This window comes from Acartia tonsa, chromosome 5, assembly GCF_053477335.1.
Source record: "Acartia tonsa isolate MP-2025a chromosome 5, ASM5347733v1, whole genome shotgun sequence".
In the NCBI taxonomy this organism is placed as follows: domain Eukaryota; kingdom Metazoa; phylum Arthropoda; class Copepoda; order Calanoida; family Acartiidae; genus Acartia; species Acartia tonsa.
Window position 1 is genome coordinate 5,175,185 of NC_137264.1, and position 27,410 is coordinate 5,202,594.

Consider the following 27,410-nt stretch of genomic DNA (forward strand, 5'->3'; position numbering starts at 1 on the left):
TAATCCTTTGTAGGTCTATTTTCCCTAATTTGAACAAAAAGTTGGAAAAGTAACGGCTAACGGCTCAGCCGTTTTCCCATTTTTGGATATCTATATTGCAAATCAGTCACGAAACCTATCTCCACATAATACACTTTTCCACTCCAAAACGCTATCAAACGGTTTTAGACGGTAGCTGTTGGTACTAGAAGTTTTGAAAATGGTTATTGCTATCATTTAACATGAATTAAACCAAAAATATGTTTTTAAAAGTTGATTCCTACGTAATTGATGATGGATTTACCCTGAAAATAGGCAAAAAACGGCTAAACGGCTGAGCCGTTAGCCGTTACTTTTCAAACTTTTTGTTCGATTTAGGGAAAATAGACCCACCAAGGATTACATGCAAAAGTTCAGATCAAAATTCGAATTCTAAGTGCCATTTGCTCACTGATTACGAGATGGTTGCATTACCCCCCCCCCCCTTAAACCTTTTTTATATTGAAATTATTGTTAAAAAGTTTGGAACCATCCAATCAAAATTCAATAAAAGTATCCAAAGTTTTGAGCCATAAGAAATAGGAGGTTATAAAAACATTGGGTACCAGTGTACATTACAATCCAATGTTCCCTTCCTCCCTGAGAATACCTGAATACAATGTTCCCTTCCTCCCTGAGAATACCTGAATACAATGTTCCCTTCCTCCCTGAGAATACCTGAATCCAATGTTCCCTTCCTCCCTGAGAATACCTGAATCCAATGTTCCCTTCCTCCCTGAGAATACCTGAATACAATGTTCCCTTCCTCCCTGAGAATACCTGAATACAATGTTCCCTTCCTCCCTGAGAATACCTGAATACAATGTTCCCTTCCTCCCTGAGAATACCTGAATACAATGTACCCTTCCTCCCTGAGAATACCTGAATACAATGTTCCCTTCCTCCCTGAGAATACCTGAATACAATGTTCCCTTCCTCCCTGAGAATACCTGAATACAATGTTCCCTTCCTCCCTGAGAATACCTGAATCCAATGTTCCCTTCCTCCCTGAGAATACCTGAATCCAATGTTCCCTTCCTCCCTGAGAATACCTGAATACAATGTTCCCTTCCTCCCTGAGAATACCTGAATACAATGTTCCCTTCCTCCCTGAGAATACCTGAATACAATGTTCCCTTCCTCCCTGAGAATACCTGAATACAATGTACCCTTCCTCCCTGAGAATACCTGAATACAATGTTCCCTTCCTCCCTGAGAATACCTGAATACAATGTTCCCTTCCTCCCTGAGAATACCTGAATACAATGTTCCCTTCCTCCCTGAGAATACCTGAATCCAATGTTCTCTTCCTCCCTGAGAATACCTGAGTACAATGTTCCCTTCCTCCCTGAGAATACCTGAGTACAATGTTCCCTTCCTCCCTGAGAATACCTGAATACAATGTTCCCTTCCTCCCTGAGAATACCTGAATACAATGTTCCCTTCCTCCCTGAGAATACCTGAATACAATGTTCCCTTCCTCCCTGAGAATACCTGAATACAATGTTACCTTCCTCCCTGAGAATACCTGAATACAATGTTCCCTTCCTCCCTGAGAATACCTGAATACAATGTTCCCTTCCTCCCTGAGAATACCTGAATACAATGTTACCTTCCTCCCTGAGAATACCTGAATACAATGTTACCTTCCTCCCTGAGAATACCTGAATAAAGATCAACTAAACAATAGAAGAATAGAACGTCAACAAGAAAATTAAAGGATATTGAATTATAAATACGTAAACAAGGATGACAACATCCATAAAAGCGAATCTCTGAAACAGTAGAACAAACGAACATAAATACTTGAAGATTGTCATAACTGAATAATCAGAATATAAATGCAGGGAGTAAGGGAGGGGACAATGGATCGAATATTCAATTTTTAGGAGTCTCAGACTTTGGTTACTGTCTTAAAGGGAACGTGCAAGAATTTAGCAGTTTCTATCCCATTTTGGGTACCAAATATGAATGACGTCACGAGAAATCATGCACAATTTTGCGGCAAACTAGCGTGTTAATAAAAAGATAAACAATAACAAGCAGACATATTATTTTGATTTTGAAAATTATTTAAATTGGTTGAAAAACTGCTTAAATACAGTATAATGTTAAAGGACATATTCACATTTTTAGGACTTTTAAGATTGTACTTGGTTGTCCTATGAATCAGTATTCCAAAAATCAGATCAATCGGATAATTACATCACATAAAAATTACTTTTAAAAAAATTAAAAATTTACATGTTTAAAATGGACGTACGGACATTCTTGTAACGATTATACAGTTGCTATGCTTTCTAAATCGTACCTACCTACTACTGAAATTATAATTCAAAGTTTGAAATCGATAGGACAATTCTAACATGCCTAAATTAACGAAAAAAAGCTATCCGTTCCGGACTGACTGACCCTAATTATAGAAAGGCCAAGCTTTTAAAAAGGCATAATTATTAGAAAATTTTACTTTGCCGTAAAGTTTAACATTGAGACGTGTGATATGGGCTAAGATTCGCAGACATACTCAAGAAAGTCTCGTACCTCATATCAAATGATTTGAAAGCGTCATTTCCTATATTTAATACTAGCAGCTACGCCTTTAGAAGCCTCTAGGGGCACTTAAGGTAGGAGAGGGAAAAAGTGACCTCATCCCATTTAAAATTGAGTTTCAAAAGTGTAAAAAAATATTTTTTTGGGGGGGAGGGCGTGAAGACACCCTCCCTAAAAATTGTTTAAAACCTTCCCAGGACCTATAAGAAGCTTCATATGAAGGAGAACAATATCGGTTTAGCGAGATCCAACGGGACAGACAAAAACGCTTACTACTTTATATAATAGGATTTGTACGTGCGTTCATAAATTGTACTGTCAACATTCAGGATTCTATAACAAGAACGACAATTACTTGAGAGTACAACTGTAATAGTTATTTCTCACATCGTATTATAAACGGCTTTCCGCGGATATAGAATGTACAATTATAAGATTAAAACCAGTTTTTTAGCCCCTAGGTGCCGTAAAAAAACTGGTTTTAATCTTATGATTGTACATTTTTTTGTTCCTATCTACCGGATTCGAATGAATACGAGAAAATGTTTTAAAATAGATGCAAATATCAGTCTTCCCTCACCAAAATAATTAATTATCTGCATTAACCCATTAGTGCCGAGCGCCACTTTTATGGGCCGATCGAGCTGTAAGTTTCAGGGAAGCTTTATAATGGTCAAAACGGAATTCGTATTTTTTTGTTTTGCTCTAGTGGCGTGCACAGGAAAGTTGCAAAAAAACCCGGTTCGGCTTGGCCATAAATACCAACCAGGCATTAACACCCGTTTTTGGTGCTTTCCCCCAGTTTTAAAACCCGGTTGACCTGTATAAACCCGGTTATTTTGACCAAAAATCGAAAAATGTAATTTTTGAACGCCAAAAGTGAGATGAACACTTTTTAGAACTTTGATACGATCCGTAATTGAAAACTACACAACCTCATGTAATCTAAAGAGCTACAAGTATAATACGAAGCGATTTATTTCAAATTTAGTGTTTCGGCTATAGGTGCCGCCGTTTTCGGGTAAAAAAACCCGTTGCTCGAAGTTTTAAAAGACACACACTACAAAAAAAGAACATATAAAATTTGGGTGTTACATATCAGAAAACGATCATAAAACTATTGGGTGACACCTATAGAGATTACTAGGGTTATTATGGTGGCTCAAACCCTTACTAATGACGTTAATTGTTATTTTTATTGGTTGAAAAGTTAAAACCGGGTAATAAAAACCGAAACCGAGCCGGGTTTTAAAATTTTCGGGTATGTATGGCCAAGCCGAACCGGGTCATAATAGGGCGTAAAAAAACGATAAAAAAATCATATAAAAAATAATAATTTGAATAAAACGAATTCACATATAGATGTACTTGTCAATAAACATTAGATTTCACGAAAAAAATCAGCGACTTTACTATAAAAACAAAAAAGTTAGAAGGGGTATTTTGAATTTCATGATTTTCAAATTTTGTTGAGCTATACCATAAAACGGAAGTAAGCTAAACTGTCTGCTCCAGGGGGAAATGAAAGCCAGGGTAGTAGAGGAGGGATTCATACTGAGAATGATGCAATTATGGAGCCGGAAACCGGTTTTTTTTCCATTTTTCGGAACCGGGTTTTAATGTCCGGTTCGGCACTAATGGGTTAATCAAGATTCCATGTAAAAAGAATCAAATCGGCTCACCAGTTAACAAGATTTTTTTCTTACTTCTTAGGGGCGAGACTACATTGAATAACCACCAAGTAGCCTTGATTGCACGAACTTTGTCTGGAAGTCCTAACTTTGCATGGTAATTAATTGCACCTGTTTTGGAGTCAATCCCCTACTCTTATAATGGATATCACTGGCCTGATAAAGCAGTGGTAGGTACTATTTTGAAGTCTCTACCTGACGTTTTGTGGTTTAGACATGAACAAAACAATCGACAGCATAAAGGCCTCTAGGGGGAATTAAAGTGTGAGAGAATCGTAAGATATTCAATTTTAGTTTCAAAAATACATAGTTTTTTTTTATAAAAAGGGGTAGGTCATTATTTTCTAGGGCGATTTCTAGGGGAGGGGTAGATATACCACACTTTTCAGGGATCTTGCCAAGTCAAGTATCAACGGTGGGGAATACCAAAGGATGACTCCATGCAAAATTTGAGCCGGATCCGTGAATTTTATTTAAAAAAAGTTTTTTCCCGGTTTTTAGGGGGTATCTGTAAATCGATTCAGCTGGAGCAAAACCGGTTGGAGGTACAAAAAAATTTTACTTCACATGAAATTTAGCCAATGCAATTGCCTACAAAAATGTACTTTAGCATTAACTTGATTGGACAAGTCTTTCCCCTCCTAAATGTCCATTAAAATCTCGGAAACGGCAAAAATCGCGTCTTCGGCGGCGAATAACGGCTAAACGGTTGTTCAACTTCAAAGAGATGCTTTAAGTCTCTGAAACGACTCCTTCCCCTCCTTTGAAGGGAAAAACTGAAAAAACGCGATTTTCAAAAGTATGCCCACTTCGTGGGTGTGGGGGGAACTGAACCCGTCACCCCAGGGTCACCAAATATAAAGTCTAGGCGGCCCACAATGCTGAATTTTCACCAAGTGAAAGTCTTGTGTCATTATCTCTTATGACTTAAAAGTTATTAGCCGTGGGCAAATTTCAAATTGTGATTTTTTGATGGATTTCTTTATTGAAATGACAGGCTGTTCAATTTTTAGGCCATTTTTTGCGGTTTTCGGCCCGCCACGCACAAACGGTTTGAGATAATCTCACAGGACCTTTTGCCCAACCTAAGCCTGGTTATTTGTGAGGTCTAGGCACACACAAACATCCCTTTCTTTACTTTTATTTACTAAGTATATTTGCGATTACTTTTATTTAATGAAATCTTCCATTTTTTAACATTTACAAAACGGCCTGCTTTATTGCATCAAGATCCATGACAGATCTATAATGGAAATAAACGTCTATAAATGAGCTCGAGTCTTCCAATGGTAAAGTGATTAAAACTCATAGTGCTCCAATAATCCTCATTAAACTCTCATTGACCAAAGCAATAAGACCTTTATTCTATTTGTTTATGAAATGAATTAAGTTTTTCACTTCATGTTGATATTTGAATTACATTGAAGTATTTAATCCTTTTTTCATAAATAAAAAATTTCTGGTAAGCCGAGCGTTCTTGGCCCACAGGGTAACGAGTTCGAGTTCAACGAGCCCTAGCCTTGAATTATTCTACCAAAACAAACTAGCAGGATTTAGTCATACAGAAATTATATATTTAACTGAATAATATTTACAAGCAATGTTTACTATATATATACAACAGATTATAACAATGGTTAGGTTTGAAGGGGGTGTGGGACGCTAGGGCTTAGCTCCCGGCGGTAGACAGGCTGTGGGGGCAGCGGTGGTAAAAGGGGAGGCAGCGCCTCCCGGTTATATAAGCGCGTGAGGGGCGCGTGATAGTTGCATGTTTGAGCCCCTCCCCACATTTAGGCAGGCCAGTTTGACCGCTAGATAGCGGGGTCAACATCGGTCATGAGATAGATGGTGATATAATAAGATTAGTGCAGTGGGTTTGTTATGATAAGTCACAGCGTAGCAACTCTGTAAACTGCCTGTCCGTCTGGTTGTCGTATTACCACAACCTCCCCTTCAAGGGTTGCGTGGCTCTCGAGCCACCAGGCCTTGAACCTGGGGATACGACAACCTATGTCTGCGCAGGACAGGCTCTTCCTGGGGCACAGCTCGATGGAGGACAGCTCTGGCTACACAGGCTCCACGGGACACTCGTTGCTCGGTCTGGCTGTGGTTGGATATCAGCATTGTCAGCTCCTGGTTGGCTTCTAGACGGGGGTTGGCGACGGCCAGGCCCCGGCGCTGGAAATTTTGCCTCGTCTGCAGGACTAGCTCTGCCTCAGCGGGTAGCTGGACACGGAGGCCTAGGCTAACTCTGGTGGTTCCCAAGGGGGGAATGACGATGGATGAGGGCGCATAGAATTCCATGGGGGCGCCTGCTTGGTTCAGGTTGCTTGGCCTCCTAGCTCCTACCCGGATAGGGATGGCTGTCATCAACAGGGGGCACATGGCTTCAGTTTCGTCCTCTGGGGCGGCCTCTTCCATTGCAACAGCTGCTTCTCCTCCTACAGGCTCGCTACTAGCTGGCAGGTGCTCCATGTCTGTATCAGGATTCCAGATGGCATCTCTGGGGGGCTCTGGAACTGGCGGCGGCGGCGGTGGTTCGTTGGGTTGCTCCTGCAGGTCCTCTTCTACTGGGTCACGATCCTGGCCGCTGGGCTGTGGGGCGGCTGCGGCCGGCTGGTGCACTGGGAACTGTCCTGGGTCGCTAGCTACGGGCGCCGCCGCTCCAACCGGCAGCTCGGTGGCATCCTCGTCGCCGTCCACGTCAACTTGAATGTCTGCTGGGATCTGGTGGGCAGTCACATCTCCAGTGTATTTGCGCAGTCGGCCTACATGCGCGGTAACTTCCGAGATCCTGGCTATTGGAGATGCAGGTTTGATGACATAATGGACTTCTGTAGCTTTCCTCACTACCTTCCAGGGGCCAGTCCATCTCTTGGTGATCTTGGCTGCCTTCCCTGGCACCAGGCGGGGGGCCAGGTACCAGACCAAGTCTCCAACCTCATACTTGGCCGTGCCTTCGTAGGCTGCCGCGCTCCTCCGGATGGCTCCCTCCTCCTTCTGCTGGATGGCATCATACACTGCATAGTATCGTTGCAGGAGGGCTTGGACGTTGGCTGGAACCGAGGCATATTCTGTTTCTGGCAGCCGGAGCACCATGTCCACCGGAAGCTTGGCCTCTCTCCCAAAGAAGGCCAGGAACGGGGTCACGCCGGTAGATCTGCAGGCCTTGGTGTTGTAGGCGAAGGCAATGGCAGGCAAGTGGGGCTCCCAGTTGTTGTCGTCTCTGTCTAAAAACAGACACATGCCTGTATTGAGCGTCCGATGGAACCTTTCCACTCGGTTGGACTGTGGGTTGTAGGGTGGTGGATGTGTCAGGCCAATCTCAAGCCTGGAGGCCAGTTCCTGGAATACCTGGCCGGTGAACTCCATCCCATTATCGGAGTGGATCTTCAGGGGGCATCCAAACGTGGCCAGGTGGCGGTGCAGCAGGGCTTCAGCCACCGTGAGGGTGCGCTTGTTGGGGATGGCGTAGAGGCTGACAAACCGGCTGAACCCATCTTGGCAGGTGAGGATGTAGCGGTTCCCAGCTGGGGTCTCTGGCAGCGGCCCCACCAGGTCGATGAACAGGACTTGCTGTGGATACCCCTGGCGGGAGGGTACATGTATCCCTTGCTTCAACCTTTCCTTGGTAACCTTCTGGACACATTCAGGACAAGTCTGAACCATCAGGCGGACGTCACGGGCCAGGTTGGGCCACCAGAAGTGCATGGCAACGCGGGCGATAGTCGCGTCCATCCCAAAGTGTCCAGCCATGGGGGTCCCAGGGCTAGAAAGAACGCGTCCTGCTGGAGGGCCGAAGGCAGCAGGTATCTTGTCCGTTCCCCTGTCAGGGTCTGGTCAGTGGTGGTAAGGCAACCATGCTCGTCAAGTCCCAGGGCTGGGAAGCGGCTGGCATACTGCTGCTCGTCTCGTTCCTTGCCGCGCAGCTCAGCCTTGGTTGGGGCTCTGCCGTCAGCCACCCACTGGCGGACACGGAGCAGGAGAGGGTCTTGTGTCTGGGCTTCTAGTACTCTAGCTGGGTCCAGTCGGGCGGCAGGGGGCCGGCTGGCTGCGGACTCCCCTAGCTGGCAAAGGTTATGGATATACTCAGCCTGCTCTGCTAATTCTTCGGCGCTGGCCGTTGGCATGTTGGCGTCCTCCCGGCGGCTGAGGGCGTCAGCGTTGGTGTTCTGGGTGCCAGGACGGTGGCAGACAGTAAAATCTAGGGCCGCTAGCTCCTCTTGCCAGCGGGCCACCATCCCTGTGGATGTGTTCAGCGACTTCATCTGCATCAAGGCTGAGGAATCAGTGTTGATCTGGAAGCTGCGGTAGGACAAGATGCCGTGGAATTTCCGGATTCCATACATAATGGCGGCCATCTCTCCCTTCCAGGACGGGTAGCGAGTCTCGGGGTCGGTTGTCTTGCGCCCCACGGCGGCAATCAGTCTCTCCTTGCCGTCCTGGCATTGACTCAGAATGGCAGAGATGGCGCGGCTGCTGAAATCTGTGGTGAGCTGGAATACCGCTGGCAAGTCAAACCTGGGTCGGCGCTCGGATGGGGGCTTGACGGAACTTGTCCTTGAGCTGCAGCAGCTGGGCTTCCATCTCAGGTGTCCAGGCTAGGGTCTTGGCCGTCTTCTGCCGATTCATCTCGTAGGTGAGGTCGGCATACTCTGGGATGAACAGGCGGTAGTATCCAAAGAACCCCAGAAACGCCAGCAAATCTTTGGGGGTGCTGGGGGCCGGCCAGTCCAGGATACGGTCAATATAATCCTCTTGCATGGCTATCCCCTCGCGGCTGAGGGTGTGGCCCAGATAATCCACCTTGGCTCGGAACAGCTTAGTCTTGGCTGGCTTGAGGCGGATTCCTCCCCTGCGGTGGGCTTCCAAGACCTCTCAGAGCCTAGCCAGGTGGGCCCAGGTATCCTGGTGGAAGGTCAGGACGTCGTCCAGGTATGACTGGAGGTTGGCTGTGCCTAATGGGTTTAGGACCCCCGCAATAAATCGGGAATAGACAGAAGGTGCCGTAGCCAGGCCAAAGGGCATCCTTTTCCATTGATACAAGCCTCTGGGGGTGGTGAAGGCGGTGCAGGGCCGGCTGTCCTCAGACACACGGATGGTGTAGTATGCGGCCACCGCGTCTAGAGCACTGTAGACGCGGTGCCCTCCAGCTCGTTCTACCAGCTGCTGGATCCTGGGCAGAGGGTAGCTATCCAGCTCCAGGCACTTGTTGAGGGCTCTGTAGTCGACGGCCCAGCGGGTGCTCCCGTCCTTCTTCTTGATGGGCACCAAGGGGCTGCTCCAGGCGGAGTCTGACGGCTCTATGACTCCCTCCTGTAGCCAAGTGTCCAATTGTTTCTCCAGCTCAGCCTCCTGCCGCGGGTTCAGATCCCTAAATCTCTGGCGGATCGGCTGGGTCCCTGGCTTGAGGCGCAGCTGCAGCTCGACTACATCTGTGCAGCCGGGGGTAGAGTTGGAGAAGACATCCCTGTACTCTGATAATATGGTCCAAACCTCCTTTTTGAGCAAGGGATCCTTGCGCAGGAACTCGTTGTCTTCCATCTCAAGGGCCTCCCACAACTCTTGCATGTCTGGGGGCTCAACAGGCTCTTGGAACGAGTGGAGACTCGGGGGAGGCGTATCAGAAACCTCTAAAATGTCGGGCGTGACCAGCTCCCCTGCCACTGGGAGGCCAGCGTCCAGCAGGAGGGGCATCTCCCCTTCATTTACCACCAGCACTCGAAACACAGTGGCGGATCCAGGCCTGAAGGGCATACAGGCCTTCTGGGATGACAAGATCCTCCCCAAACCTCTGTTCTGGGGCAGCTAGTTGGATGGCATCCTTGGTGCGGTGGCCTACTAACTCAACAGGGACCGCCATGACACCGCGGCCAGGCAAGACCACCCGCTTGGCCGTGCGAAGTTGGGGTGGCTGGCCGTCAGTTGGAGTGACAGCGCTTAGCCTATACGTGGCTGGTGTGGGGTCAGCTTCGGCTCCGGGAGCCACCGGCCGCGACTTGACGGGCTCGGCCTCGGGAGGGGCTGACGTGTCGGAGCCAAGTGTGGCTCCGAGGGCGTCCGGCCACGATTTGACGGGCTCGGCGCTGGGAGAGGCCAAGGCGCTGGGTCCAGCCTGGGCTCCGTGGGCGTCCGGCCGCGACTTGACGGGCTCGGCGCTAGGAGAGGCTGAGGCAGCGGAGCCATGCATGGCTCCGGAGGCAGCCGGCCACGACTTGACAGGCACGGCGCCGGGAGAGGCTGATTCCTGGGAGTTGAGTGTGGCTCCGGGTGCATCAGACCGCGACTTGACGGGTCTGGACTCGGGCTTGGCTGGTTGACTGGCTGGGGGTCCCAGGTAGAGGGGGCCAGGTGGACACGGCTGGCCGTTGATAAAGGTGTCGGAGGAGAAGATTGGTTCTGGAGGGCTGGCAATCTCAGGGAACGTTGTTGGCAGGTTCTCCCGCGGCACCTTGGGCACTGGGGGCAACCCCATGGCTAGCAGGTTGGCCCCCTTATGAGCGTTGAGCGCAGCATCCACCCAGTGCGTGCCTTTCTCGACCACACGCGGCTGCTCTGGCAGTGGGCCTGGCAGAGGCCCTTCATAACTCAGCTCTCTCTCGGCTGTCTCCCGGTCAATGGGGACGCCACGGAGTGGGATAAACTCCCCACGCACCCACAAGCAAGGTGGTTGCATGTCGAAACAGAGCCTAGTTCCGAACTCCTTGAGAAAATACCCTCCTAGGTTCAGAGGGTGTGAGAGGTTCCGGACCACAGTCACGTGGTAAAGATGGAGTATAAGGGTGTGTGAGACTGCCATATATAATTCTTTCAATTTTCCTATTACCTGGAGGGGCTGGCCTTCCTCGTTAGCAGTCAGGATTTGGGTGTTGTCCGGAATCAACATGCGCTGCACGCCCATTGCGTGCATGAGGTGTTCAGAAATTACAGCAGACCCTGGTACACGGTTGCCAGAATCGATCATGGCATCAACCTGTACATGCTGGGCAGGGTCAGGAGTAGGGAACCTCACCCTGATATGGCAGGGGAAGTGGAGGTCCTGCCCTTGAGACAAGGGGGCCTCCCGTTCGGCTGGGGTTGGCAGAAACTTCGGTGGTGGCCGAACCGCAGCTATGGTGGTATCGCTTACCATGGTGGCTTAGACTGTAGCTTCGAATCACTAGAGCTTATTAATTATCACTGGGTCAACAATTTTATATTTATTTTTTTTATCACTTGGTTGACATTTATACACACTTATGTGTTGTTATCACTAGGAGCTCTAGGTGTGATTCTGGAAGCACTGGCAGCAGGGAATGTCCGTCCTGCAAGGTTCAGAGGGGTGACGGCGGTAGGGAATGACCCGTCCTACAGCGCCGCTGGTTCGAATCCCGAAAATGACGGCAGGGAATGGCCCGTCCTGCAGCGCCTCGGGTTCGAATCCTGGAAGGCAGCGGCAGGGAATGTCCCGTCCTGCCGTGCCTGTGGCTCAAAATCTGCTATCCGTCGCAGTGGTAGGGCTTACTTGTGTGCTGAAGCTTCGCAGCCACACATTGCCTTCTCAAGGAGACCAGCACCCAGCTGTCTGTCTCGTAGGTTTGGCCTGGGTGTCCTGGGGCTTGTCCCAGCTACACTTGCCAATTTAGACTCAGTTCTGTAGCCGTCTGAGCTAAATTATCCGATTACCGTGGCTGCGCACCTAGCGCTACTCCTACACGGTACGGAAAAAGCGTCTTAACTGGCGCTTTTAGCAGGCTAAATCTGCTTGCCGTAGGCCAGAGGCCCACATATTGCGTTCAAAATGATGGAAATTCGACCTAAAAAGGCCGTCTCGCGGGTCAGTTGGCTTCTCAGTTGGCGGCTGATTGTCCCCTTACTTGCCAAAGGGTCCAATCAGAGGTAGAATAGGCTAGTTTCTGTAAGGCTCGATTGAAACACGCTGACACCAAGTTCTGGTAAGCCGAGCGTTCTCGGCCCACAGGGTAACGAGTTCGAGTTCAACGAGCCCTAGCCTTGAATTATTCTACCAAAACAAACTAGCAGGATTTAGTCATACAGAAATTATATATTTAACTGAATAATATTTACAAGCAATGTTTACTATATATATACAACAGATTATAACAATGGTTAGGTTTGAAGGGGGTGTGGGACGCTAGGGCTTAGCTCCCGGCGGTAGACAGGCTGTGGGGGCAGCGGTGGTAAAAGGGGAGGCAGCGCCTCCCGGTTATATAAGCGCGTGAGGGGCGCGTGATAGTTGCATGTTTGAGCCCCTCCCCACATTTAGGCAGGCCAGTTTGACCGCTAGATAGCGGGGTCAACATCGGTCATGAGATAGATGGTGATATAATAAGATTAGTGCAGTGGGTTTGTTATGATAAGTCACAGCGTAGCAACTCTGTAAACTGCCTGTCCGTCTGGTTGTCGTATTACCACAAATTTACGTTTATAATGGAGTAAATCTAAGAAAACTGTATTTTAAAAGAATTCGATTGTGGCGACACTTGCTTTGTGTTAAAATGTTTAAACTAAAATTTTAATCATATTAACCCTTTGGTGATGGTAATGTGAAAAAAATATAATTGAAAAAATCTTTTTAAAATCATTTAAATTAATAAATATTTACTTCTTTCTTTTAGATAGTAATGGCGGGGGAGGAAAATTGATTTATTGAGAAATAGATAAATAGATAAATAGATATGTACTTATAGAAAACTAGCCAATAGCGATATAGTTATATTGAGCCAACTCTAGTATAAGGTATGTAAGGATGACATCAATTAGTTATAGAGTATCTTATCTAAAAAAACAAAAAGCTTCATTTTAAATCTGTATTTTCAAAACTTACATAAAGTATAAAAATTGTACACAAAAATTACAAAATCAAAAAATGCATACTATAAAAAATTATCAAAGTTTCAAAAAAATATACAAAAATGCCTCTACATAATTTGAACTAGTTTTAAATCAAACTTGACGTAAATAAAATATTTAATACAAGTTGAAACAAGGAATATTAGGTTTGACATTTGCAATGAAATATTAAGAAAAAAAAACATTTAAGGGTATCAATTGAGTAAAAAATCAAATGTTAAAGGGATTAAAGAAAAAGTGAAGAAAATAGAACGCCCAAGTATCAGTTGTATCTACCTGACATAGTACATTACAGACTGACCTTTCTCTATAAAAGTAGAAAGATTTCTCTTTCATTAAACTACAGGTTTTAATCAAATAAAAGGTTAATTCGCGTTTACCTTAATATAATTGAAATGTCATTTAGGTACTCGAAATTTTTATTTCAGTTTTTTTTCTCCCAGGGAAAAATATTTATTACTTTTTCTAAATCAACAATTTTTACTCTTATCTGTATTCAAACATTTTATTTTGCTGATCTACTTATCTAACTTAGAAAAAAAGAAAAGAAATCCGCTAAAAAAATAAACCCACATAATTTATATAGTTTAAATCTTTATCTAAATCATAATTCTATGAAGAAAAAAAATTAGGTTTATTAATCCCTAACAAATGAGATTAGTATTGAAAATATCAAAATAATCAGAACTTTCACAACAAAATAAATAAGTTGAAATATTACATATTGTATTCATACAAAAATCAAAACGGCAAAGCAACATTTAACTAGAAATATTTTTAAATCAAAAAGTTAAGTTTTTTCCTTTGTGGCCAAAAGTATTGATGAAATTAAATTAATCTATTTTCAAAAAATGTTCCAAATTATTGTGTTTAAATATCTGTTTGAATTATTCTATTCTGGTTCGTCTGTGTCTGTATCCTAAAAAAAAAATATTTTTATTTTTCTGATATCAATCTATAAAATCATTTTTAGGCATTTTTTACTGTTTGTTAAATTGCTATTCTTCACCAGCATATACGGGAGATAAAGGATTAAGAAAAACAAATATCCAATTATCGCGCTATAACCTACAAAGGGCTTATTTCTTTTCTAACTCATATAAAATGCCCCCCCCCCCCCCCTCCCTTGATGGTTGTTTTCATTGTGTTCCAACAAATTCTTATACATGTACATGTTTAAAAAGACAGGAAATATGATTTTGATTAGTGTATTTTTCAAGGAAGATTATACGTAAATCTTAAAGAATTTATTTTATTTATTTATAGACATCTGAGAGTGAAAATAATCCAAACTGAAGTTGCTGGATGTACGTCTGTAAATACGTTTGTCCGTTTATTCCTAAAAAAACGTGGCACTTTTCCTTAAAATGTCTAGCAAGAATTGAAACCATCGGCATTAGTTTTCAAAAAAAGGATAGAAGGAGTATTTTATGCCCTTTCCAAACTCCTTCAGGGGGTACTATACCCGATTGCCCATCTAGTATCCAATATAATCTGATCTAACCTTTCAGTGCTGAAGAGGGTACTATGCGTGATAGCGCCAAAAATTATCATAGCTTACCCCTTCCCAATCCGGGTCCGTATCCGGCTCTTCAGTATCTTCACACACACTAGAACTCCGGCTGGTTGTCCGACTGCTTGGCTGGCTGCAGCTGGCGGTTACGCTGCTCGGTTGGCTAATGCTGGCGGCCAGGCTGCTTGGCTGGCTACTGCTGGTGGTAAAACTGCTGCTACTCGCGGACAAGCCAAATGGTTGGCTAGAGCTTGCGGTCGGACTGCTACCCGAGACCAGACAACTGCTGCTGCTGGCGGCTGAGACAGCTGCTATAGATCTTGTTAATGGCGGTGCTGTTAATGCCTTAAAAATATTTCATTTGCAGGTGATAAATTAATAACTTATACAATTAAAAATGCAAGACATCTGGCTAATAGACAGATACAGATATTTTTTTTAGAGACCACTATTACAGAGGTCCTTACGCCAGAGGCCCAGAAAGCAATAATTTTAAAAAAAAGTTTTACCCCAAAAGTAACTGATGGCGTTGCTGTAGAAGCTATGGCTGAAACGGATGGAATTATGGCTGCGGCTGCTACTCTGGATTTAGGAAGCGGGGGCGGCCGCATCCGACCGTCTTCCTCCTCTAGCAGCTTGAATTCTTCATCAGAAAGAGGGAACTGTCGTTTGTTGAACGTAGCAACCTAAATTAATAAAGGTAGGAGTAGGTTGCACTAAAACTCCGTAGAGGTGTGAGTTTTAGGGCTTAAAAATAGTAGTAAAACGATAACATTCACTAAATATGTGTATTTTTTTTTGTTAACAAAAAATTTTATCGTTCTACTACGTTTTTAACTTAAAACTCACAACCTTTACGGATTTTTAGCGCAACCTACTCCTCCCTTTGAATTATTTTTATGTTTTTTGGTTAATTTAGCTATTGAATAATTTTTAAATAAATCCTACCTATTTTGAGATCCTTTATACAAAAATAAAGATGAGGTGATTCTATGATCATTACATAGATCAAAATCTTGTGCTACCTGTAAAACTGGTCGTGTGGGTGGGCCAGGTCCTGGTAATCCTCCTGTTGTATTTAATTGTCCAGGTGATATTCCACAGCTCATTTGACTGGACCCTTCACCAAACTTTAAATAAATAAATAGATCTATATTTTTTTCATATTGTGGTCTTAAAAATATAACTAGCAAGCACTTGTATGTAATTTGGTATTCTTTTTTTATGCCCCAGAGGCTTATTGATATTTATTTCAAAAGTTTATAATCTCGTTCTCCCAATGGCTAGCATAATATTTTAGGAGAGCAAGTTTGGAATATGATTTAATTGTAGCAATAATCAAAACTTTCATTCCTAACTTTTATATACCAAAGAGTTAATTTGTATACATATTTTATTTGTGAAGGGAGAGGGGGGGGATTATTGTATCGTATATTTCTTTATCCCTGCAATTTCACAAGATACCATACCTGGAGGTTGTCAGGTTGTCCAGATGGTAGCAAAGGACTTGGACTGGCCAGCGATAACATAGGTCCTGGACTTGTACATCTGGAATAGATATTTATCGCACCGTCGTATTATAAACAGCTTTCCGACGATGTAAATTTTTTTAGAAAAAATGGTTTTAATCTTATGATTGTAAATTTTCATATTCGTAGAAAACTATATTATACGATGCTCTACATATTTTATCAGTATGGCTGAGGACCGGTTCTAATCCATCGGATATTAATCGGTTTTGAAGCTATACTGGAAAAAAATTACTGTATATGACATTTTCGCAACTACAATATAACTAGAGTATGTCCGTGCGTACGAAGAAGAAGGGAAAAAAGAGAATGCCCTGGAGAGAGAGAGAGAGAGAGAGAGAGAGAGAGAGAGAGAGAGAGAGAGAGAGAGAGAGAGAGAGAGAGAGAGAGAGAGAGAGAGAGAAAGAGTGTGTATGTGTGTTTAGATTTTGCCTTCAAGAGTCTAGTCGCAATGGCTGAAACAAAATAATATCTATAGGTTTGGTACTTTAATTATGGTACAACTCTAGTTACAGCTACGCCTACAGAGACACCTAACAACGGAGGGGGGGAATGACCCCTCTTTAAAGGGGTAGTTTCACGAAATGCATTTGAACTTAATTTAGTGAACCGCATATTTTTTCCTGGTTAATTAGCAAAACTACATTTCAATTTTCTACCACGTAGTTTTAAAATATTAAGACTTGAAAATCGTCTTTAAAATTGCATATATCACAAGAACACGATTTTCAAGTCTTGATATTTTCAAAACTACGTGGTAGAAAAATTAAATTCTTTCAAATATATGCCATATAAATATAGTTTAACCCATTAACTAGCAAAAATATGCGGTTCACTAAATTAAGTTCAAATGCATTTCGTGAAACTACCCCTTTAGATTTAACAAAAATCAGTTTCATGAAAAGTATTGAATAATATCCGATGAACTATAAAAAAACACACAAATAGACTAGTTGGAGACTACTATTTTAGAGGTCCATACGGTCATACAAATGACGAATAAACTTTTATTAAAAAATGGGGGGGGGGGGGGGGGGTAAGTTTTGACACTTTTGCGTAAACAGGGTGCATCGGCTTTGTCTTAGGAGTGAAAGGATAGGTTATTTGGGGGGAAAAGTTTACTTTTGGGATGTATTTTTCTTAAATTTTATAAAAAATTTAGATTCGGCCTCCAGGTTCAGGTGCTGCAGGCCTCCAGGTTGTCTTAGGACAGGTAAAAATGAAATTTTTTTTTGAATAGTTCGAGTTCAACTTATAAAACAAAATATGCATCTTTTATCTTCAAATATGCAAACAACAGACAAAGCCTATGCACCCTGTTTACGCAAGTGTCAGAACTTAGCCCCCCCCCCCCTTGGTTAGCAAGATCTTTCTGTAGAAATGGACAGAGCAGCACCAGTTACCTGCTAGATCCTTGACTTGCTTCAGAAAGGTTTCTATTCCTGTTTCCACGGTAGGTTTGACTTGAGGTTCTTCGCCTGAGTGTTATTTGTTCATTTGTGTAAATGCATGAATAAGGTAATAACCGAAAGTGTCCCCCCCCCCCTGTATGGTTCACGTAAAGGTTTCGTTATTTTTTCTCTCGTATTCATTTAGTTAATGGTATAAGCTGATTTAAATGTAGAAAGGTTAAATTAATTCACTTCTGCATATTATCACATCAGCAGTGTTTCATATTCGCAAAGAAAACAGGGTATATGGCGTTTTTAAACTATACTAAATCAAAGCAACTGGCATTCTAACACGGAATTAATTTTTTGTATAAAAAGCTAAAAATTAATTTTATAATGGACAATTTTCACATTAGATTAAATTTCAAGAAATGTATTTTATTGAGATTATAAAAATGTGTAGGTATAATTTGAGTAATAGATTTAAACCCGACTTATTTAAACTGTGAAATAGTGGTTATACACAAAAATACACTGAAATCAAAAGAATTTAGTATAATCAGATCAAGATATAAGTATAATCAGATTAAGATACCTAACTAGGAATGTGTTCCATATTAATTTTAAAGCTTGAATAATAGCTGTTTAAAAACCTAACAAATTATACCCGACCTAATTTTCGGTTGTTTGTTATGCCTTACAGGGTCAAATTATTTAATTGTCGAGTACAATCTATCACATGGGAATATATTAGTAAAGTCTACAAATGATTTTTAAGTTTTTCTGTAAACCTTGTGGGAGTTAAGAGGATATTAATCTTTTACTTTTATTATTTAAAATTGTAAAAAAAAATTCTTAGCCACTCTATACCTTAGTTGAATTTGGGTTATTGTACTAAAGAAAAAGTTTAAGAGGCAATAAACTAAATTAGAATTAAATAGGAAAGATATGTGTTTTTTTCAACCTAATTGTGGTAAAATTACTATTTCTAAAAAAAAAAAAAAATAACTTACTATACCATTATCTTTAATTGTATGACTTAATTTTCTTTGGACATTTTTGTTCTTGACTTTAAAATTTACAATTAATCAAATAAATCTCGTATTTTTTTTATATAGAAAATTAAAAGAGGGAAAATTTGAAGATTAAAAATAAAGTATCCTTATATAAAAATATCCTTTCTTGCTTCTGGAAACTAAATATCAATTTAGAAGTTCGAACCCTTATTGAACTACTCCATACTAGAGAGACGTTTAAATTGGTAGCCACTGCGACTATTTCATGTATGAATACTAATAGTAGGAGTAGTCGTGCAATTGTTAGTTGTTTGTTAGGTGTTTCAGCAACTAATACCTAGTGCTTGGTCGGTTTACAAGATGGCCCTATTAAGCTAAGTCTTTTTATGGCAATAACCACAAACTATGGACCTCAACCTCTCTTTTGACATGGGTTTACTTTAACATCCCATCGATGACATGACAGGGGTAAAAGCTAACCCAATAAATTTATCTAAAAAGGGTAAAGTTTCATCAGACACAACAAATTTTAGATCGTACGCTCAATCCCACAATTTATTGCAAAATGAACATGCCTGACGCCCCGCAGGGCTCCAGCTATGACGTCATTGTCCAGGTGGTTGTTGGATGTGGGGCCATCCAAGTTTGAGGAGCTTCCAGGAATCTCAATGTTATCACCTTTCAAAATAAGAAATATTAAAAAAAAAATCCAGGGTAACTTGTATTTTGTAGGGTTTGGCCGAATATCCATCCATTTTTAATTATCCGGCCGGATACCTAATATTGAAACTATCTGGATACTGGATATCCTGCTAATTTATAATGCCGGATATCCGGTAATTTGTAAGATATTAGGCCATTTTCAATATTTGGTCGAATATCGGATATCCGGCATTAGAAATCAGCCGGATATCCGGTATCCGGCCAAAAAAAAGTATCCAGCACAACCCTACTATTTAAACGCTAAATTTTATTCGTCACTCAAAGTTCATTTTTTATTAAAAATAAATATATTTTGTTCTATATCATCAAACAACACTAAAACCATTCTACAAAAAAAATAATATTTTGTCAGGACACCCCCTCCCCCCCAAAATTTTTTTACAGTAAGTTTTAAATAGAACTACAAAATAAGGAGGGTGGAAAAATTAGGTACTTTCTATCTAAGTTTATGGAACTTTTTTCCGAATCCAAAGCTTAAAATAACCAGAATATTGTACCTGTATGGCTGCTATGGGCTGGAGAGGCCAACATTGGAGTACCCGTTCCTTCATCCTGATAATAAATAAAATAGGCTAGTAATAACAACTTTTTATAGGTCTTAAAAGCTATAAAAATTATGAGAAACATGACAAAATATTTTAATTTTGCAGAAAATATATTTTTTCTTAAGGTTTCCTCTTAAGTCCCTTTAAGGAAAAAGATAATAAAAGTGTATAAAAAGAGTTTTCCTACATCAAAAATTACATAGAGTGACCATCACTATTTAATTGAACAAGTTATTTTTATTTGATAAGTCCAATACAGGAAGTTGTATGTCTATTGAGATCTCGCAAATGGCTAGACCGATTGTTCCACAATTTTCCGAATTTTTTTTTTAAGTAAGTGTGGAGTGGATGAAGGAGAGGTGAATTTCACTTGAGTCTAGGGGTTAGGCAACTAATAAAATAGAAAACTAAAAAATATCAACCTGAGGCGAACAAGGGCGTGTTTGGACCATAATATCTTCCACTCCAGCTATAAAACCTGTAAAATTCAACAAATAATAATACTGTGTAATTTTTTTTCAAACAAGGGGGGGGGGAAGTTTTGCCACTTTCGCGTAATCCGTGATTATTAGGCTAGGTATTGATGTGAGACTATAGGTTATTTGGGATAAAAGTTTACTTTTGGGTAGTACTTCACGTATATTTAATCATTTTTTGGATAGGTCTCCAGGTTCAGGTGCTGCAGGCTGGAAGGTGGTTTCTGGACAGGTAAAAAAAATTTAAAATTTTTGTTTGAAGAGTTAGAGATCAAATTATTGAACAAAATATGCATCTTTATGGATATTATTGAAATACCAGAAGAAAAAATTAAAATCGGCCTCCAGGTTCAAGTGCTGCAGGCCTCCAGGTCCACTCTGGACAGGTAAAAAAACAAGTTTTTTATTTGAAGAGTTAGAGGTCAACTTATAAAACAGAATATGCATATTTCTTTATATTATTGACATATTTGAAGAAAAAATTAAAATCGGCCTCCAGGTTCAGGTGCTGCAGGCCTCCAGGTCCACTCTGGACAGGTAAAAAACAAGTTTTTTTATTTGAAGAGTTAGAGGTCAACTTATAAAACAGAATATGCATCTTTATGGATATTATTGAAATATCAGAAGAAAAAATTAAAATCGGCCTCCAGGTTCAAGTGCTGCAGGCCTCCAGGTCCGCTCTGGACAGGTAAAAAAAACAAGTTTTTTATTTGAAGAGTTAGAGGTCAACTTATAAAACAGAATTTGCATATTTTTTGATATTATTGACATATATAAAGAAAAAATTAAAATCGGCATCCAGGTTTAGGTGCTGCAGGCCTCCAGGTCCACTCTGGACAGGTAAAAAAACAAGTTTTTTATTTGAAGAGTTAGAGGTCAACTTATAAAACAGAATATGCATATTTTTTTATATTATTGACATTTTTGAAGAAAAAATTTAAATCAGCCCCCAGGTTCAGGTGCTGCAGGCCTCCAGGTCCGCTCTGGACAGGTAAAAAAACAATTTTTTTTTATTTGAAGAGTTAGAGGTCAACTTATTAAACAGAAAATGCATAATTTTTGATATTATTGACATATTTAAAGAAAAAATTAAAATCGGCATCCAGGTTTAGGTGCTGCAGGCCTCCAGGTCCACTCTGGACATGTAAAAAATAAATTTACTTATTTAAAGAGTTAGAGGACAACTTAAAAAACAGAATATGCATCTTTTTTGATGTTATTGACATATTTGAAGAAAAAATTAAAATCGGCCTAAAGGTTCAGGTGCTGTAGGCCTCTAGGTCCACTCTGGAAAGGTAAAAAATAAAAAAAAAATTATTTGAAGAGTTAGAGGTCAACTTATAAAACAGAATATGCTTCTTTTTTTATATTATTGACATATTTGAAGAAAAAATTAAAATCGGACTCCATGTTCAGGATCCTGCAGGCCTCCAGGTCCACTCTGGACAGGTATAAATTAAGTCTTTTTATCTGGAAAGTTACAGGTCAACTTATAAAAAAAAATATGCATTGTTTTGGATATAATAAATATACTTGAAGATAAAATTAAAATCGGCCTTCAAGTTTAGGTGCTGCAGTCTTACATTTTCAGGTATTTTTGCTTTTTTTCCTGTTTTAAAACATGGTAGGTAGGTATCATACATTTTTACTTTTTAATATGGACAGTGACACTTTTACCTGGATCCTGGTGAACGCTGGTTGTTGCCGGCCAGGTGAATATCTCAAATGGTTATTTTGGAATTTAGAAGAAAGATTTCGAAATAGAATAAGTTTAAAACTTAAAATATAATAATATAGTGAAATTAAAGGACCTGGAGCCTGTCTGGACACACATTTTGAAGCTTTAAATGATTAATTTTACTATATTATCTTATTTTAACCATTTTTTAAATACATACCTTTCCTCTAAATTCAACAAGGATGACAACATCCATAAAAGCGAAGCTCTGAAACGGTAGGACTAACGGACATTAACACTTGTATAATGTCAGAACTGAATAATCAGAATGCGAATGTATAAGAGTCAAAGCAAAATTGTAAGTAAATTTGTTGAAAAACTGCTTGATACAGGATAATGATTATGGACATACTTACATTTTTAGGACTTGATTATAGAGTTGCTTCGCTTATAATATTGTACTTTGTAGTCCCAGGAATCAGTATACTAAAAATCAGACCAATCGGATAATTAGGTCACATACAAATTTGTTGTTAAAAATGTTAAAAAAATCAACATTTTTAAAATGGACGTACGGACATTCTGTTAACGATTATAGAGTTGCTACGCTTTCTAACTCGTACGTAACTATTACAGGAATCACCATGCAAAATTTGAAATCGATAGGATAATTCTAACATGCCTAAATTAACGAAAAAAGCTATTTAAAAAAAGTAAAAAAATCAACATGTTTAAAATGAACGTACGGACATTTTGGTAATGATTATAGAGTTGCTACGCTTTCTAAATCGTACCTAACTACTAAAGGAATCATCATGCAAAATTTGAAATCGATAGGACAATTCTAACATGTCTAAATTAACGAAAAAAGCTATCCGTTACGGACGTACGGACGGACCGACCCTAATTATAGAAAAGCTTCGCTTTTAAAAATTACCTGGATATTTACCTGGCCAATGGCCAACAGCAATCACTGGGATCCATCAAAAAGTTTCAATGAATATGATAACTACCAGGTTTAAATAAATATAGAATAGGAAAAAAGAAGGGGGGAAATCAAATAAATAGGAAATATACCTGAAAATAGTCTCTAAAGTTCACCTGGAAGCCTGCAGCACCTGAACCTGGACGCCAATTTTATTTTTTTTCTTCAAATATACATGTAACATCTAAAAAGATGCTAGTGTTGTTTTAAAAACTGACCTCTAACTCTTCAAATAAAAAAAAAAATATTGTTTTACCTGCCCAGAGTGCACCTGGAGGCCTGCAGCACGTGAACCTGGAGGCCAATTTTAATTTTTTCTTCAAACATGTCAATAATAACAAAAAAATGCATATTCTGTTTTATAAGTTGACCTCTAACTCTTCAAATAATTTTTTTTATTTTTTTACCCGTCCTGAGTTGACCTGGAGTTCTGCAGCACCTGAACCTGGAGGCCGATTTTAATTTTTTCTTCAAATATGTCAATAATACAAAAAAAGATGCATATTCTGGTTTATAAGTTGACCTCTAACTCTTCAAATAAAAAATTTGATTTTTTACCTGTCCAGAGTGGACCTGGAGGCTAGCAGCACCTGAACCTGGAGGCCGATTTAAATGTTTTCTTCAAATATGTCAATAATATCAAAAAATATGCATATTCTGTTTTATAAGTTGACCTCTAACTCTTCAAATAAAAAACTTGTTTTTTTACCTGTCCAGAGTGGACCTGGAGGCCTGCAGCACCTAAACCTGGATGCCGATTTTAATTTTTTCTTTAAATATGTCAATAATATCAAAAAATATGCATATTCTGTTTAATAAGTTGACCTCTAACTCTTCAAATAAAAAAAAACTTGTCTTTTTACCTGTCCAGAGCGGACCTGGAGGCCTGCAGCACCTGAACCTGGAGGCCGATTTTAATTTTTTCTTCAAATATGTCAATAATATAAAAAAATATGCATATTCTGTTTTATAAGTTGACCTCTAACTCTTCAAATAAAAAACTTGTTTTTTTACCTGTCCAGAGTGGACCTGGAGGCCTGCAGCACTTGAACCTGGAGGCCGATTTTAATTTTTTCTTCTGATATTTCAATAATATCCATAAAGATGCATATTCTGTTTAATAAGTTGACCTCTAACTCTTCAAATAAAAAAACTTGTTTTTTTACCTGTCCAGAGTGGACCTGGAGGCCTGCAGCACCTGAACCTGGAGGCCGATTTTAATTTTTTCTTCAAATATGTCAATAATATAAAGAAATATGCATATTCTGTTTTATAAGTTGACCTCTAACTCTTCAAATAAAAAACTTGTTTTTTTACCTGTCCAGAGTGGACCTGGAGGCCTGCAGCACTTGAACCTGGAGGCCGATTTTAATTTTTTCTTCTGGTATTTCAATAATATCCATTAAGATGCATATTTTGTTCAATAATTTGATCTCTAACTCTTCAAACAAAAATTTTAAATTTTTTTTACCTGTCCAGAAACCACCTTCCAGCCTGCAGCACCTGAACCTGGAGACCTATCCAAAAAATGATTAAATATACGTGAAGTACTACCCAAAAGTAAACTTTTATCCCAAATAACCTATAGTCTCACATCAATACCTAGCCTAATAATCACGGATTACGCGAAAGTGGCAAAACTTCCCCCCCCCCCCATACTAAATTAATGTACTAATTATGCCATGCGAAGCTTATCTATAATTCTAAATGTCTGTCGGTCTGTAAGCAATTTAAAATGACTAATGCGTTTATCTGGCTGTGATAGATTTGTGACATTACTCCTCGCTTCAAAGAACAATCAGGCAAATTGGCATCGCAGATAACCTGTATGACACCAGCTTTTACCAACAATGAAATTATTGCGGAAAAAATCACGAAACCTATACGTGTTTTTCAGCTGTCGTTGGGGGGCAACACATCATAAAATTGACGACCTCTCCATTTGCCCCCCAAATATTATTTTAGATTTATTTCTCTTGTTAGTTATACCTTATTCCTGGTGTGACACAGATTATTTGTTGTAACCTCTTAGCTAGTTTTCTTGTCGTTCTGTCCGTTCGTCTGTACGTACAGGTATCAATCAGCCTGCATGTTAGTTTGTTGTCAATCTGTCTGTATATAAATCTGTCCATTACCTGGAGATAAAGGATCCGGTGTGTTTGCCTCGCTGCTGGCCTCCGTGATACAGCTGTCCAGCCTCCGCATCCTGTTAGCTCTGGTCCGCTGGCCTCCATGCACACGGCCCAGGGGAGTCGCCCACCGTATCCGTTCTTCTTCTTCAGCCTAAACAGATATGATTGAATTTTTAATGGATAAATAGCAGGTATTTTAAGGGATAAGGCAGGATATGAATTGATGTTTCCAAAATGCAATTGTGATAAACACCTTTACACCTTTATTTATAACTGGCGGCTACGCCCCTAGAAGCCTAGAGTGGCACTTTAAATGTTTTTTTTTAAAATCTATCTATTTAGCGATCAAGTCTTTACGATACCTCTTTATGTTGCATAGAAGTCTCTAGGCGAATTTTTTTCTCTCGATGTTTTTGTGATTTCTCTTTGGAGGGTGGTGGTACCCTCCCCTCAAATAGTTATAAACCTTACCAGGACCTATGAGAAACTACCCTATTAAGAGAACCCGATCGGTTAAGCGGTTAGCGAGATAGTTCGGTACAGACTGATATACAGACAAACAGACACTAAGACAGACACACATCCTGTTACTTTATTATATTTATTATAATCTTTGATTATTAAGTTTGAATACTATTAGTTAGAAACCAATCAAAGTTCAATAAAAATGCCTAAAGTTTTGGGCCAACATATGAGATAAAGTGATTTCAATGGATACTTTGGGTACCAGTGTAAATTACAGTCCATTTATAAAATTAGTGTTAGAATCATTTTCTTCAATTCCAAATCTAAATAATAATAATTAATATCTAAGATAATATTCACCATTTTCCTAATTTCAAGGTGAATAATTGAAACAGAAAAAAACACAAAAAAATTAAATTTTCAAACTAATTACAATACAAAATCTAATTATTTATCTGATAAGGAAAATAAAGTATAAAAACAAGGATAATAATATTTATTAGAATCAATTTTAAAGGTTGTAAAAATAAAACCAAAATTTAATCAAAATTGTAGTGATTACTTTTAAATTGTAAGCGATTGTTTTTTCTTTTACCCTTTACATGAGAAAAAAATAATCATACTGCTATACTGTGTACAAAACTAGTTGTTTCGCCACTACAATCTAAGGATAAGTTAGAAAAATAGCCTAGAACCATTCAAAGGCATTTATAATATAGGGTGGGGCAAAATAAAAAAAATTCTAAAAATTTTGGGAGTGCCTATGGCCATTTTCGAACCCTTAGTCAACATAATCTAAAATAAGCATGAAGAGCTACTGTGAAAACAAAATACAAAAAAAAACTTTGAATGCTACCCACCAATTCACCTACAGTTAAAATTTTTTTTTTAGTTTATGTCTGCCACATCTTAAAAGGGCTACAAAAGTCATAGAAATTAACAATCCGAATCCGAAATCCGAGGTTTTGTAGTGAATGAAATGATTTGATTTGTCTAAATATTAGATAAAAATTTGGCAGATTAAATTGCCAGTCCCAATTTCCACATATTGAGTCACTACAATTGACAAAACCAAAAAGACATAATAGCAAACCAGGTTGAAAGTGTTCATGATTAGAGTAAAAATAATGACCTATATACTTAATGTCTGGATATTTTTTTTTTTTTACAGAATATTACTTTTTTAATCACTAGCGGCTACGCCCCTAGAGGCCTCTAGGGGCACTTGAGGAGGAGAGAGTCGAATTTAATAATTCAATTTCTTATTTTAGATTTTAAAAGAAAAAGTAAAAAAATTTACGTTTGATGTTTGTTTTTCGTTGAACTCTCTTTCTAAAATTGAGAAATTTAAAAAAAAAAATATTTTCTCTAGGGAGGGTGGTGGTACCCTCCCCCAAAATAGTTATAAACCTTCCCGGGACATATGAGAATCTACCCTGTTAAGGAGAACCCGATCGGTTCAGCGGTTAGCGAGATCCTTCGGTACAAACACACAAACACACAGACACACAGACACACAAACATCCTGTTACTTTATTATAAGGATAATGATAATAATAAAAAATTAACTAATTTAATACTTATTATTATGTGGGTTGTAAGAATATTTTTTAATCATAATGATAATAATATAAAATTAACTAATTTAATACCTACTTATTATTATGTGGGTTGTAAGAATATTATTTTTAATACAAAATAATTTTTGTATTACATTCTTCATTTAATCATTTTTAACATGCAGAGTGTTCTATAAAGTTTCGTTTCCATTACCCTGTCTTTATTTAGCGAATATTTGTTATTGCAAATATTGCTGATGTTTCTAGTTGTATTTTGTAGTTGGCT

General features: G+C 39.9%; 1 protein-coding gene across 2 annotated transcripts in view; it reads right to left on the minus strand.

The window, feature by feature from the left end:
* Positions 1 to 13,055: 13,055 nt before the first annotated feature.
* Positions 13,056 to 27,410, minus strand: part of nsl1 (non-specific lethal 1) — a 46,668-nt gene continuing 32,313 nt past the window's right edge. For both annotated transcript variants that reach the window (XM_080159979.1, XM_080159977.1), the window contains exons 21-30: positions 25,104 to 25,251; positions 20,252 to 20,307; positions 19,782 to 19,836; positions 19,137 to 19,239; positions 17,558 to 17,632; positions 16,095 to 16,173; positions 15,651 to 15,755; positions 15,135 to 15,311; positions 14,674 to 14,970; positions 13,056 to 14,031 (exon numbers count right to left, since the gene is read on the minus strand). In XM_080159979.1, the coding sequence (XP_080016105.1) occupies positions 14,005 to 14,031; positions 14,674 to 14,970; positions 15,135 to 15,311; positions 15,651 to 15,755; positions 16,095 to 16,173; positions 17,558 to 17,632; positions 19,137 to 19,239; positions 19,782 to 19,836; positions 20,252 to 20,307; positions 25,104 to 25,251 (1,122 nt within the window). In that variant the 3' untranslated portion in view covers positions 13,056 to 14,004. The remainder of the gene's footprint in view (positions 14,032 to 14,673; positions 14,971 to 15,134; positions 15,312 to 15,650; positions 15,756 to 16,094; positions 16,174 to 17,557; positions 17,633 to 19,136; positions 19,240 to 19,781; positions 19,837 to 20,251; positions 20,308 to 25,103; positions 25,252 to 27,410) is intronic.